This window comes from Suricata suricatta, chromosome 12 (genome assembly GCF_006229205.1).
Source record: "Suricata suricatta isolate VVHF042 chromosome 12, meerkat_22Aug2017_6uvM2_HiC, whole genome shotgun sequence".
NCBI classification, from domain to species: domain Eukaryota; kingdom Metazoa; phylum Chordata; class Mammalia; order Carnivora; family Herpestidae; genus Suricata; species Suricata suricatta.
In genome coordinates, this window is record NC_043711.1 from 68,843,680 (window position 1) to 68,857,066 (window position 13,387).

General features: G+C 36.8%; 1 protein-coding gene across 3 annotated transcripts in view; it reads left to right on the top strand.

The window, feature by feature from the left end:
• The window catches only part of TASP1 (taspase 1), a 273,497-nt gene that overhangs the window by 226,236 nt on the left and 33,874 nt on the right, over positions 1–13,387 (top strand). For all 3 annotated transcript variants that reach the window (XR_003900840.1, XM_029916663.1, XM_029916662.1), the window contains exon 13: positions 10,333–10,406. Coding sequence is in view for 2 of the 3 variants with exons in the window: in XM_029916663.1 (XP_029772523.1) it covers positions 10,333–10,406 (74 nt within the window). In the remaining variant the exon portion in view is untranslated. Of the gene's footprint in view, positions 1–10,332; positions 10,407–13,387 lie in introns of those variants that run through there.

Consider the following 13,387-nt stretch of genomic DNA (forward strand, 5'->3'; position numbering starts at 1 on the left):
CCATCAAAGTGAATGAAATTTTGCCTTTTGCAACAACCTGGATGGAGTTAGAATGTATTATGCTAAGTGAGATAAGTCAAACAGAAAGACAAACACCATATGATTTCACTCATATGTAGAATTTAAGAAACAAGACAGATGAACATACGGACATATGGGAAGGGAAGGAAAAAAAGAGAGGGAAGCAAATCACAAGAGACTTTTGACAATAGAGAATAAACTGAGGGTTGATGGAGGGAGGTAAGTGGGGACTGGGCTAGATAGGTGATGGATACTAAGGAAGGCACTTGTTGTTATGAGCACTGCGTATTGTATGTAATGATGAATCACTGAATTCTACTTCAGATGCCAATATTGGACTGTATGTTGGCTAACTAAAATTTAATTAAAAAAAAATTGTTCTCAAACTATTCCAAAAAATAGGAAAGGAAAGCTTCCAAATTTATTCTATGAGGCCTGCATTATCTGATACCAAAACCAGATAAACACACTACCAGAAAAGAGAAATACAGACCAGTATCTTTGATGAACATAAATGCAAAAATTCTCAATAAAATACTAACAAATTGAATCCCAAACTACATTTAAAGTAGTCATTTACCACAATCCAGTGCCATTCATTCCTAGGATGCAAGCATGGTTCAGTATTCACAAATTAATGTGATATATCACATCAATGACAGAAGAGATAAAAAACATGATCATTTCCATAGATGCCAAGAAAGCACTTGACAAAATACAACATCAATTCATGATAATAAAAAAAAACCCTCAACAAAGTAACTTTAGAGGGAACATTCCTGAAGATAATAAAGGCCGTATATGAGAAACCCATAGCTAACATCCTACTCGATGGTGAAAAACTTAAAGCTTTCCCAAGATAAGAAACAAGACAGAGATGGTCATTCTCACAAGTTTATTCAATATAGTAATGAAAGTTCTTGCAAGGCTCTACCAAAAAACTGTTAGAACTAGTAAATGAATTCAGTAAAGTGTCAGGATGCAAAATCAATGTGCAGAAATCTGTTGCATTTCTATACAGCAATAACAAAGCTACAGAAAGAGAAATTAAGAAAACAATCCCATTTACAGTTGCACCAAAAATTATAAGATACGTAGGAATAAGCCCAAACAAAGAGGTGAAAGACCTGTACTTTTTTTTTTTTAATTTTTTTTTAATGTTTTATTTATTTCTGAGACAGAGACAGAGCGTGAGTGGGCAGGGGCAGAGAGAGAGGGAGACACAGAATCTGAAGCAGGCTCCAGGCTCTGAGCTAGCTGTCAGCACAGAGCCCGACGCGGGGCTCAAACCCACAAACGTGAGATCTGACCTGAGCCGAAGTCGGACACTCAACCGACTGAGCCACCCAGGCACCCCCCCTGTACTCTTAAAACTATATAAACACTGATGAAAGAAACTGAAGGTGATATGAGGGAATGAAAAGACATTCCATAGCCTCAGCATTCGGACAATGAAAATAAGTAAAAGGCATACAAATTGACAAGGAAGAAGTCAAACTTCCAGTCTTCACAGATAATATGATATTCTACATGGGAAACCTAACAGACTCCACCAAAAACTTACTATAAGTGATACATAAATTCAGCAAAGTTGCAGGATATAAAATCAAAGTACAGAAATCTGTTGCATTACTATATGCTAATAATGAAGCAGCAGAAAGATAAATCAAGGAGTTGATCCCACTTACAATTGCACCAAACCCATAAGATACCTAGGAATAAACCTAACCAAAGAGGTAAAAGATCTGTAGGCCGAAAACTATAGAACACTTCTGAAAGAAATTGAAGAAAATGCAAAGAAATGAAAGAACATTCCATGTGCATGGATTGGAAGAACAAATATTACTGAAATGTCTATACTTCCCAAAGCAATCTGCACATTAAGTGCAATCCATATCAAAATAACACCAGTATTCTTCACAGAGCTAGAACAATTCAAAAATTTGTATGGAACCAGAAAAGACCCTGAATAGCCAAAGTAATGTTGGAAAATAAAACCACGAAGATGGACACATCATAATTCCAGACTTCAAGCTGTATTTACAAGGCTGTAATCATCGAGATAGTATGGTACTGGCACAAAAACAGACACTTGGATCAGTGGAACAGAATAGAAAAACCAGAAATGGACTCACAAATGTATGGCCAACTAATCTCTGGCAAAGCAGGAAAGAATATCCAATGGAAAAAAGGCAGCAAATGGTGTTGGGAAAACTGGACAGTGAATGCAGAAAAATGAAGCTAGACCAATTTTTTTTTATAATTAAAAAAATTCTTTTTGAGAGAGAGAGTCAGTGGGGGAGGAGCAGAGAGAGAGGGAGAATGACACTCCAGCAGGGTCCACCCTCTCAGTGCAGAGCCCAAAGCAGGGCTCAAACTCATGAACTATGAGATCATGACCTGAGTTGAAGTCAAGAGTCAGATGCCCAACCATCTGAGTCACCCAAGAGCCCCTAAACTGGACTGCTTTCTTATACCATGCACAGAAATAAATTCAAATTGGATGAAAGAATTAAATGTAAGACAGGAAACCATCAAAATCCTAGAGGAGAATATAGGCAGCAACCTTTTTGACCTCAGGCAGTTACTTCTTACTAGACATATCTCCAGGGGCCAGGGAAACAAAAGCAAGCATGAACTACTGGGACCATATCAAGATAAAAAACTTCTGCCCAGTAAAGGAAACAATCAACAAAACTAAAAGTCAGCATTTGGAATGGGAGAAGATATTTGCAAATGACACATCAGATAAAGGGTTAGTATCCAAAATTTGTAAAGAACTTAATCAAACTCAATACCCAAAAAACAAACAATCCAATGAAGAAATTGGTAGACGACTTTTCCAAAGAAGACATCCAATGGCTAATAGACACATGAAAAATGCTCAATATCACTGATCAGGGAAATACAAATCAAAACCACAATGAGATACCACCTCACACCTGTCAGAATGGCTAAAATCAACAATTCAGGATACAACAGATATTGGTGAGGATGCAGGGAAAAGGGAATGCTCTTGCACTGTTGGTGGGATTGCAAACTGGGGTAGCCACTCTGGAAGACAGTATGGATGTTCCTCAAAAAGTTAAAAATAGTACTATCCTACCACCCAGCATTTGCACTATTAGGTATTTATCCAGAGGATACAAAAATTCTGATTCAAAGGGGTCCATGCCATAGAAGGACAGATACATACCGTATGTTTTCACTCATATGTGGAACAGGAGAAACTTAACAGAGGACCATGGGGGAGGGGAAGGGGAAAAATGGTTAAGGAGAGGGAGGCAAACCATAAGAGACTCTTAAATACTGAGAACAAAATGAAGGTTGATGGCAATGGGGGAGGGGTGATGGGCATGAAGGAGGGCACTCGTTGGGATGAGCATTGAGTGTTATATGGAAACCAACTTGACAATAAACTACAAAAGAAAAAAACACTATTATAAAATTATTTTAAAAGTTTAGAAGGTGGAACACCATATTAGTGCTGTTCTATCTGTATAAATCATATGAGTACAATAGGACTGTGTTCTTCCCCCCCATACTGAGATCAACAATTAAAATTTTATGTGATTGTCCTCTGTGCGTGTATGTGTGTTCTGGGAGGAGAGAACGCACATATATATACATATATATATTCTATGCTCATAGATTGAAGGAACAAATATCATTTAAATGTCTATATTACCCAAAGCAACCTACATTTTTAATGAGATCCCTATCAAAATACCAATAGCATTTTTCACAAAACTAGAAAAAACAATTCTAAAATTTGTATGTAACTACAGAAGACTCTGAATAGCAAAACAATCTTGAAAAAGGGATCCCAATTACAGACATGAAGTTATATTACAAAGCTGTAGTAATCAAAATGTTACTGGACTAGCATAAATGTAGACACATAGATTAATGGGACAGAATAGAAAAGCCAGAAATGAATTCATGGTGATATAGTCAATTAACCTTTGACATAGAAGGAAAGAATATCCAGTGGGAAAAGGACAGTCTCTTGCACAAATGGTTCTGGGAAAATTGGATGGCAACATGCAAGAGAAACTGGATCACCTTCTAATACCATACACAAAAATAAACTCAAGTGGATTAAAGACCTGAATGTGAGACCTGAAAAACATTAAAATCCTAGAGGAGAACACAGGCAGTTCTCTCTTTGGCATCAGCCATAGCAACTTTATTCTAGCGATGTCTCCTGAGACAAGGAAACAAAAGCAAAAATTAACTGTTGGGAATACATCAAAATAAAAAGCTTCTGCATAGTGAAGGAAACAATCAGCAAAACGAAAAGGCAACCTATAGAATGGGAGAAGATATTTACAAATGATATATCTGATAAAGGGTTAGTATTCAAAACATATAATTCAACACCCCAAAAACAAATAATCCGATTAAAAAAGGGGCAGGAGACATGAAGAGACATTTCTACAAAGATACACAGAGGCCAACAGACAACTGAAAAGATGTACAACATCATTAATCATCAGAGAAATGCAAATCATAAACTACAAAGATCTCACTTTATACCTGTCAGAATGGTTGAAATCCACACAAGGGTAGGCAAGGTTGTGGCGATAAAGGAATCTGCACTGTTGGTGGGAAGATAAACTGGTTGCAGCTACTATGAGAAACACTATGGAGAGTCCTCAAAAATTTAAAAATAGAACTACCTTCTTGTACTGTTGGTGGAAATGAAAACTGGTGCAGTCACTATGACAGACAATATGGAAGGTCCTCAAAAAGTTGAAAATATAACTACCTTATGATCCAGCAATCACACTACTAGTGTTAAAATACAAAAACATTATTTCAGTGGATATAAGCACTGCTATTTTATTGCAGCATTTTTTACAATAGCCAAATTATGGAAGCATCTCAAGTATCCATTGGTAGATGAATGGATAAAAAGATGTGGGGTTGTGTGTGTGTGTGTGTGTGTGTGTGTGTGTGTATGTATGTGTGTACCTAATGGAATATTATTCAGCCTTGAAAAAATTGAAAGTTTGCCATTTTCAACAACGTGGATGGAGCTAGAGAATATAATGCTAAATGAAATAGAAAAAATACCATATGATTTCAGTCATATTTTGACTTTAAGAAACAATACAAACAAGAGGGAAGAGAAAGCAAGAGAGAAATCAAGAAACAGACTCTTAATTATAGAGAACAAACTGATGGGGAGATGGGTGGGGGGATAAGTGAAATTGGGGATGGGGATTAAAGAGTACACTTTTCATCATTAACACTGAGTAATGTGTAGAATTGTTGAATCACTATATTGTACACTTGGAACAAATATAATACTGTACATTATCCTGGAATTAAAATTAAGATCATTGTGAAATTAAATAACGTGGCCCCCCCAAGCTCAGTGTCAGAGTGCTTTCCTAATACAGAGTTTGTGCTGCCTGTGGAGAAAGGGTGCATGTTTTCCCAACACAGGGAAGAGTTACTTATAATGCTGTCGACTATGAGTTCAGAGTTAATGAATAACAATATCATACATCCAGAAAAATGAAGAGGAAATTTATTGATCTGTATGTAGGGCTGCTCCAAAAACTCCTAAAATAATGTCTGTGGTGCATGATGAAGCCATGGAAAAACTGGAAAATAGCTAAACTTGTGCATTCATGAGATTATCTTATGACCAATGAACAGAGCATAGGGGACATCATTGTTTTGAGGCTGAAAACCAAATTAATTCATGAGCAGGTTATCCAGGGTCAGGAAAATGTTAAACTCTTCTTTGCTTGTGTTTTATTATAAAGAAATATTATATGTAATTAATTATAAAAACTATATAGTAAATAAGATGTCTTATACAGAAATACTTAACATAAGGTTGCTTAGTGATGGAAAATGTGACCAGAGGCTTGTGGGAACCTAACCCAGTATTTCCCTTACAAACAATGGCTCAGTATTTGCTAATTCAGTGTTTATGGCAACATTGCAGAACATAACTACCACAAAGTGCAAGGATGTGTTTTCAAATGTCTATGCTTCCATCATTAGAGTGCTTTTTTCTCTACCTCAGCTAACATACTATTGTTTCAAACTTTGGTATCTGCAAGTTGAATAATGATATTTTACTGTTTTAATTTGTATTACATTTAGTATGAGAAATGTAGAACATCTTCTCATGTCTTAGAGTCACTTATATTCCCATTGTTTTCTCTTTTTCCTTTTATCTTTTTCTCATTGATGTGTGGCAGATCTTTATATATGAAGAAAATTAGCTCTTTTTCTATGCTACAAATTGCAGGTATTTTTACTAGTGTGTCATTTGTCTCTTGACTTTTTTACCCCATATAGCAAGAGAAAAAACTATAAACGTTTCTTGAGAGAGAGAGAAAGCATGTGAGCAGGGGAGAGGGACAGAGGGAAAGAGAGAATTTTAAGCAGTGTCCACTCTGAGCATGGAGCCCAATGTGCTGCTCAATCTCACAACCCTGGGATCATGACCTGAGCAGAAGTCAGGAGTTGGACGTTTAACCAACTGAACCACCCACACACCCCTATAAACATTTTTAATGTAGTCAAATGTATTGATCATGGCTTTTGTGGCCTCTTGGTTTTGTTACAATTTTAAAAGCTTTTTTTAAGAGATATTTAAGAATTGTGTTTGTGTTTGAATTTGTGGTTCTTTGGTGTTTTTAAGGAATTTAATCTTTTCAGTATATAACACTAATTACAAATCTTTCCACGCTGGGTAAATTTCAAAGCAATGAACAACGGAAGTTCATCAGGTTTTGGAATCCAAAAGTCCAGCTTGAATTGTAGTTTCCGCACTTACTAAAGTGACCTATGCCATGTCACTTGCTCTTAGCCTCGGGTCCCCCATCCAGGCATGAGTGAGTTCTATTACAAAAGACCTTGCCTAGCACATGATGGATTCTCAATGTTAGTTCCTTTCTCTCCTGCTTTCCTGAAGCCCTTGACTAAGAAATATTTTTGATAAATTAACTTAAGAATATACTTAAGTAAATAAGATTTCTTTTCAAAAGCATTCTATAATTTATTTTTTTAAATAGTTTATTGTCAAATTGGTTTCCCTATAACACCCAGTGCTTCTCCCCACTAGTGCCCCCCACCATGACCATCACCCCCCCTCCCTCCCTCCCCCTCCCCTTTCAGTCCATGGTTCATCTTCAGTATTCAGTAGTCTCCCTTGATCTGTGTCCCTCACTCTCCCCCGCTCTCTTTCCCCCTTCCTCTTCCCATGGTCCCCTGCCAGGTCTTTCCTTTAGACCCATGAATGCAAACATATGGTATCTATCCTTCTCTGCCTGACTTATTTTGCTGAGCATGACACCCTCGAGGTCCATCCACTTTGCTACAAATGGCCATATTTCATTCTTCCTCATTTCCATATAGTACTCCATTGTGTGTGTATATATATATATATATACCACATCTTCTTGATCCATTCATCAGTTGATGGACATTTAGGCTCTTTCCATGATTTGGCTATTGTAACCCCAATGTTCATAGCATTCTATAATTTAAATTGTATAAAATTTCTGTTGAGTTTCTCAAGCCAGCCTGAACTAATAACTCATATGTATATATATATTTGAATTGTAAGTACTAAAAATAGTGTATCAGTATAATGCACATTGCAAAAATACTGTTTTTGTTAATAAGTTTGAAAAGATTAAATGAAGACTGAATTTTTAGATACTGCATTACTTTCTTTAAGAACTCCTAAACTATGTCTAGAAACTTCATTGGAAGTACTTTAATTAAAAAAGAAAGTTATTTAATGAAATCAGTCAGTGTACCCAGTTTATCCTGTTTCATAATTCTAAATTTTTATTATTATATTTCCTTAAAGCAGTCTACATTTGTAGAGAGAATAATACAGTCTAAAAATCATCAAAATTGTGTCTTAAAAAATAAAGCATAATGTCTTTATCCTATAGTTTCATGATTAGATCAACTATATTTCCCTGTGCTTGTCTTTCCATGACTAATTCATGAGCCACCTTAACATGTGGAGCATAAGGAGAAGTTGCAATTTTAGAAATGCCTTAACTTTGTATTTAAATACAATTGCTTTGTCACTACTCTAAGGAAATTCAGTAAGACTTGAATGTCTTTATTAGGCAACTTAGAATATCCAAGACCTTGCTCTGGACTTCAAGATTTTTTGAAGTTCAAAGCAGATGTGTGAGGAAGAAAAAACATCTGGTGAAGAGAACTTGCTTCATCGCGTGATGCTGTTTTCCTGCACTCTTCAGCAGAGCGTCTGTTGAGCAGGTTGGCAGGTTTGATAATTAATTGACGATGAGGGAATGAGCCACGTATCTGAGGAACTCAGTTTTGCCCCTTATTGCTTCTTTCTTCCCCACATGTCTGGCAAAGCCTTCAGAGTCTAGGATCACTGATCCCACAGTTGTGTCTCAACTCAAACACTTGTCTCAGGCTTAATTAGCTCAGAGATATAAACAGATGGATGGTCTGGGACCCAGAGGGTTTAGTGTTGAGCAACACAGTTTTATTATCAGGGACTTTTGAAATTGTTGTTGGAGAAGCATTTAAAGAAGTGCTTTTAAAAAGCCTTTAAAAAAAAAAACCTTAAAATATTGATAGTACATATTTGAAGGTGACAGAGTTCTGTGTATCTATTTGTGGACTTTGTTTTTGTTACTATTTGTTTAAATAGAGTTTCAAAGTTACAAAAAAGTTGCAAGAATAATATAAGGGACACCCATTATTCCTTTACCCAGATTCACCCGATTTGTTTTTCCATCTTCACTTCTTCCTTCGCCTCTCTTCCCTCTAGACAGACACACACACATGTACGCGCGCACACACACACACACACACACACACATACACATTTAAATGTGCATTTTTTTCCTGTACTATTTGAAGGCAAGGTGGATGTCAGCTATCTTTACTCCTAATATTTCAGTGTATATTTCTTAAAGACAGGCCACTTTTCTAAATATCCACGGTACAGTTATCAAAATCATAAATTTAATATTGATAAAGCATCGTTGTCTAATCCATAGTCCCTTTTAAGTTACATCAGTTGTCTCAGTAATATCCCTATGATTTCCCCACCACCATCCCCCAGACCAATCCAGGATAACACATTGCCTCTAGTTGTCATATCTCCTTTAAATGGGAATGGCTTTTCAACTTTCTTTGTATGTGTTGACCTTGACATTTTTGAAGAGTTCAAACCAGTTATTTAGTAGTATTCCTGAAATCAGATTTGCGTGGTGTTTACTCACACAACCTGGGCTCTGCAGTTTTGACAGAAGTACCACAGAAGTGGGTGGAGGTTTGTCTGATAAAACGGTGCCTTATCAGGGGGCATGTGGTGTTTTTTTCTTAATTGGTGATGTGAGTTTCAATTGTTTAAGGGGGGAGTCCATTGGTTGCTCCACAGTAAACTTACACTTACACTTCCCCCATTTATATTTTGTAAGAACATTATGGGAGAGATACTTTGAGACTATGTAAATAGTTTGCTCCTCTTCAAATTTTCACCCACTCATTTTAGCAACCATGATGATATTCTAAATCTGTTATTTCTTCTGTATTTATTAGTTGGCATTCTGCTGCAAGGAAGAGCTTTCTTTTCTTCCTCTTTTATTTATTTATTTATTTGCATTAGTAAGGGTTCATTGGTTCTTATTTTATTCATTGGTGAGAATTCATTATTATCTTGATTTATTTTGATACTTAGCTCAACACAGATTTGGCCAGTGGATGCCCCTCCAGGCTGACTTCTGGGTCATTTTGATAAGTTGTCATCATTCTTTGACCTTTCTTACTTTCTGACACACAAAAAGATGTTACAGATTTATTTTATATTTTCTCAACCCCAGCCCTGGAATGAACATTCTCCAAGGAATCCTGGTTCCTTTTCATGGAGAATGGCATTTAGAAACCAAGACTCTATGTGTGTGTGTGTGTGTGTGTGTGTGTGTGTTAAGGGAAACTACATTATGGAATATTATGTGTGCTAAATCATTGTGTACCGTATGGATGAATGTATGGTGCATGTGTGTATTTAAGGTTACAACTTTCAGACAGAAGACCACTTATTTTACATGTAATAATCATAAGTTTTGACAGGAAAGAAATATATTTTTCATTTCACAGTAAATGGCATTACACAGTTTTGAGTACTAAATCATCTTGACATTTATGAAGGACCAAATGGAAAGTAGGGAACTGAGTTTGTTAAAATATAAAGCTATCTTTAACTGTTCTATTAAAAAGCAAAGATTTATTTTCCATCTGTGATCTGAATGTACCTACTTGTGTTCTCTTCCATGGCAGTGGAATTTCTGTGGAGCCACACGACAGAGAGCATGTGTGTTGGATACATGTCAGCACAGGATGGGAAAGCCAAGGTGAGCCGGAAAACTGGGGCATAACCTGAAAACCTTGCAGCTGTTGCATGAACCTCTAACCAGCTAACTTGATACAAATGAAATTTTTCAGCTTCTGTTGGGCAGTAGTAGGTCTGTGATCTTTATGAGAATCTGATTAAGAACTGTTAACGATGCCAAAGAAAAACAGCAGATCTTCATAGCTTTTAATGACAAAGCAGGGGAGATTAGGAAACACCAGTCCCCTCTTATTTTCATCTTGTTCTTCCTCATCTGTTGTGAATAATTGGAAAAGAAGAAACTGAGGATTGGGAAGAGAAAATGGGAGTAGAGCTGATGGGCTGACAGGGCTGGGTGATTTTGCAGGGAGTGTTGGAAAAGATCAAGAAAACCAAGGGAAAGAAAGCTGAGTGCCTGGACACCACCCTACATGTGCAAGGGCAGAGGCAGCCCCTGTGCTTGCACATGCTACTTGTCTGGTGCTCTGGTGTGTTCTGGCACACCCTGGCATGGTGCCTTTGTGGGAAGAGTCAAAGGTCTGTGCTCTGGGCGACACGTGCCTGTGGCATGCATCCCTCAGTGAGTCACAACAATCACACAGACAGACACAGCACCTCGTGAGTTGCTTGGTTTCCCTGCACCCGCGATGGGTGAGTCTGGGAGTAAGAAATATAATTTGTGGGTTTTATTTTATAGTGGCCTCATGTTCTTCTTGTTCATAAAAGTTTTAGAAACAGCTGTGGCATATGATGTTTACTTGACATTAAAGTGCCTCAATTGCAAAGCTGTGAAGTTGGGCAGCCTCTTTTTTAAAGGACATAATTTATTTTGCACATTGGGAAATACAAGTAAGGAAACTTCTGATATAAAATGGCTGATATAGATTGAATCATTAACAAATTAAAGATTCATGTAGCAAATTAAGGGTACATCTCTGTTTATTGCTTATTTGTCGCATAACTAACCCATCCAGACAGGCCTCTGTATGTTATCCAGCAAACGTGTCGCATCACAGGGCTTCTGGGAGTACAGCACCTGAGGGCCTTTCACCAGACAAAGATTGGCTTCTATTTGAAATGGTATTACTGAATTCTCCTCCCCTTTGTCTAACCCTCAACTAATACGATTTTCACATTGTACTAGTAGGCTTATTTCACAAGAGAATGCACAGAGATTGCTTTGTTTCATAGTATATATAGAAGAGAATTATAATTGCTTGCTTTAAAGGTGATTTTTGAGTTTCGAGCAACACTGCCTAATAGAATTTTCTGTGATGACTGAAATGTTTTCTATTTATATTGTATTGTCCACTGGAATAGCCAATAGTCACATGTGGCTGTTGAGCACCTGAAATATGGCCAATACACCTGAGGAACAGAATTTTAAATTAGTTTAAATTACTTAGGATTTTTTAAAAATTTTTTATTTATGTTTGAGAGAGAAAGAGAGAGAGAAAGCATGTGCATGAGCAGGGGAGGGGCAGAGAGAGAGGGAGACACAGAATCAGGGCTCAGACCCATGAGCTGTGACATCATGGCCTGAGTTGAAGTTGGATGCTCAACTGACTGAGCTACCCTGTGCCTCTAAATTACTTAGTTTTAATTTAGATAGCCACATGTGGCAAAACAACTACTGTATTGAACAGCATGGGTTTAAAGAAGGAGCGGAAAAATGGTTATTCAAATAAGTATTTTCGGAACATTCTTTTCTTCCCAATGACAAAATAATTCCCAAATATAAATAAGCCTGATAAGCCACAAGAATGGCTTACAGCCATTTAAGTTTCCCTTACCCCATACATACTGACTGAGCTAAAATTGCTTTTTAATAAAAGTTGGAGGTGGACTTCAGTATTTAAGCCAGTGTGGTGGGGGTACCGTCATGTTATTTAAGTCCCTTGTGTGGAAATGTTCTAGTTATCTCTGCTCATGGCCTGAGGAAGGCACTCTACTATTTAACGTGAAATATGGGTGGTAAAGAGAGTGGAGAGTTCTGCACTGAGCACAAAGATGTTTGGCCTCTAGTCTCATTGCTTGACATCTGGTCGATGTGGTTTTCATATTGCTGGTAAATTCTCCAGCTGGTAGTCTTGATTGGGCCAACAGATACAGCTGCTCCTCTTGCCTCACTTGTGAATTATGTTTTTGACCTTCCTTGCAGAGAGTTAATCCCTCTCCCTTTCTTCCTCCTTTGAGCCTGTGGCTACAAATGCTTTCCAGAAAGAAAAAAAAAAAAAAAACCCAAAACACTAATGCTTTGGCTGCTGAATTCTATTGATCAAAAACCCATCTCTTTTGTCATAAAGGCTGGAATTTTATTGGATTGCATAAGACACTGTTATAAGTATTGCAAGTAAGACAGTGTTATAAATGAGAAGCTGGGCTCCAAAGAGAAAGGGGCAATAGCAAAGTTTGTATTTTTTTTTAAGAGAGTAAGCCTTTGGCCTACCCCTCTGGTTTATTGACTTCAATGAAAAAAGTGCTGAATTAATGGTATGCCTGTTCAGCATGATGACTGGGTTGTAAAGCGTGCTCTTACATAATGTTGAGGTCCATGGTAGCAAAATGAGAAAGAAGGCATCTTTAAAAACTAAAACAAAACAAAACCCAAAACCAAACCACAAAAACACACACATTTTTTAAATTTAAAAACTATTTCTAAAAAAGTTGTTTGTTTGTTTTTTTACTTCTTGTTACTAACCTCAGAAACTAAACCACCTGACTAATCAAATATTTTATTTAAGCTAGCTATGTTCAATCCAAGTGTAGGCCTTGAATTAAAGCTCACCTCAAAATCATACTGCTTTAAAAACACTAGATAATAAATATTTTAACCAAAATCCATATATGATTTGAATAAATAGAAGAGATAGGTTCTTTTACAACTGTATTTGTTTTCTTCTCTTTTTTATGGAATAACATTCCTTCAATTATATCATTTAATTTAATTTCTAAACATTGTAACATAAGTTAAAGATTTATTTGTTATTAAAATCAAAATTT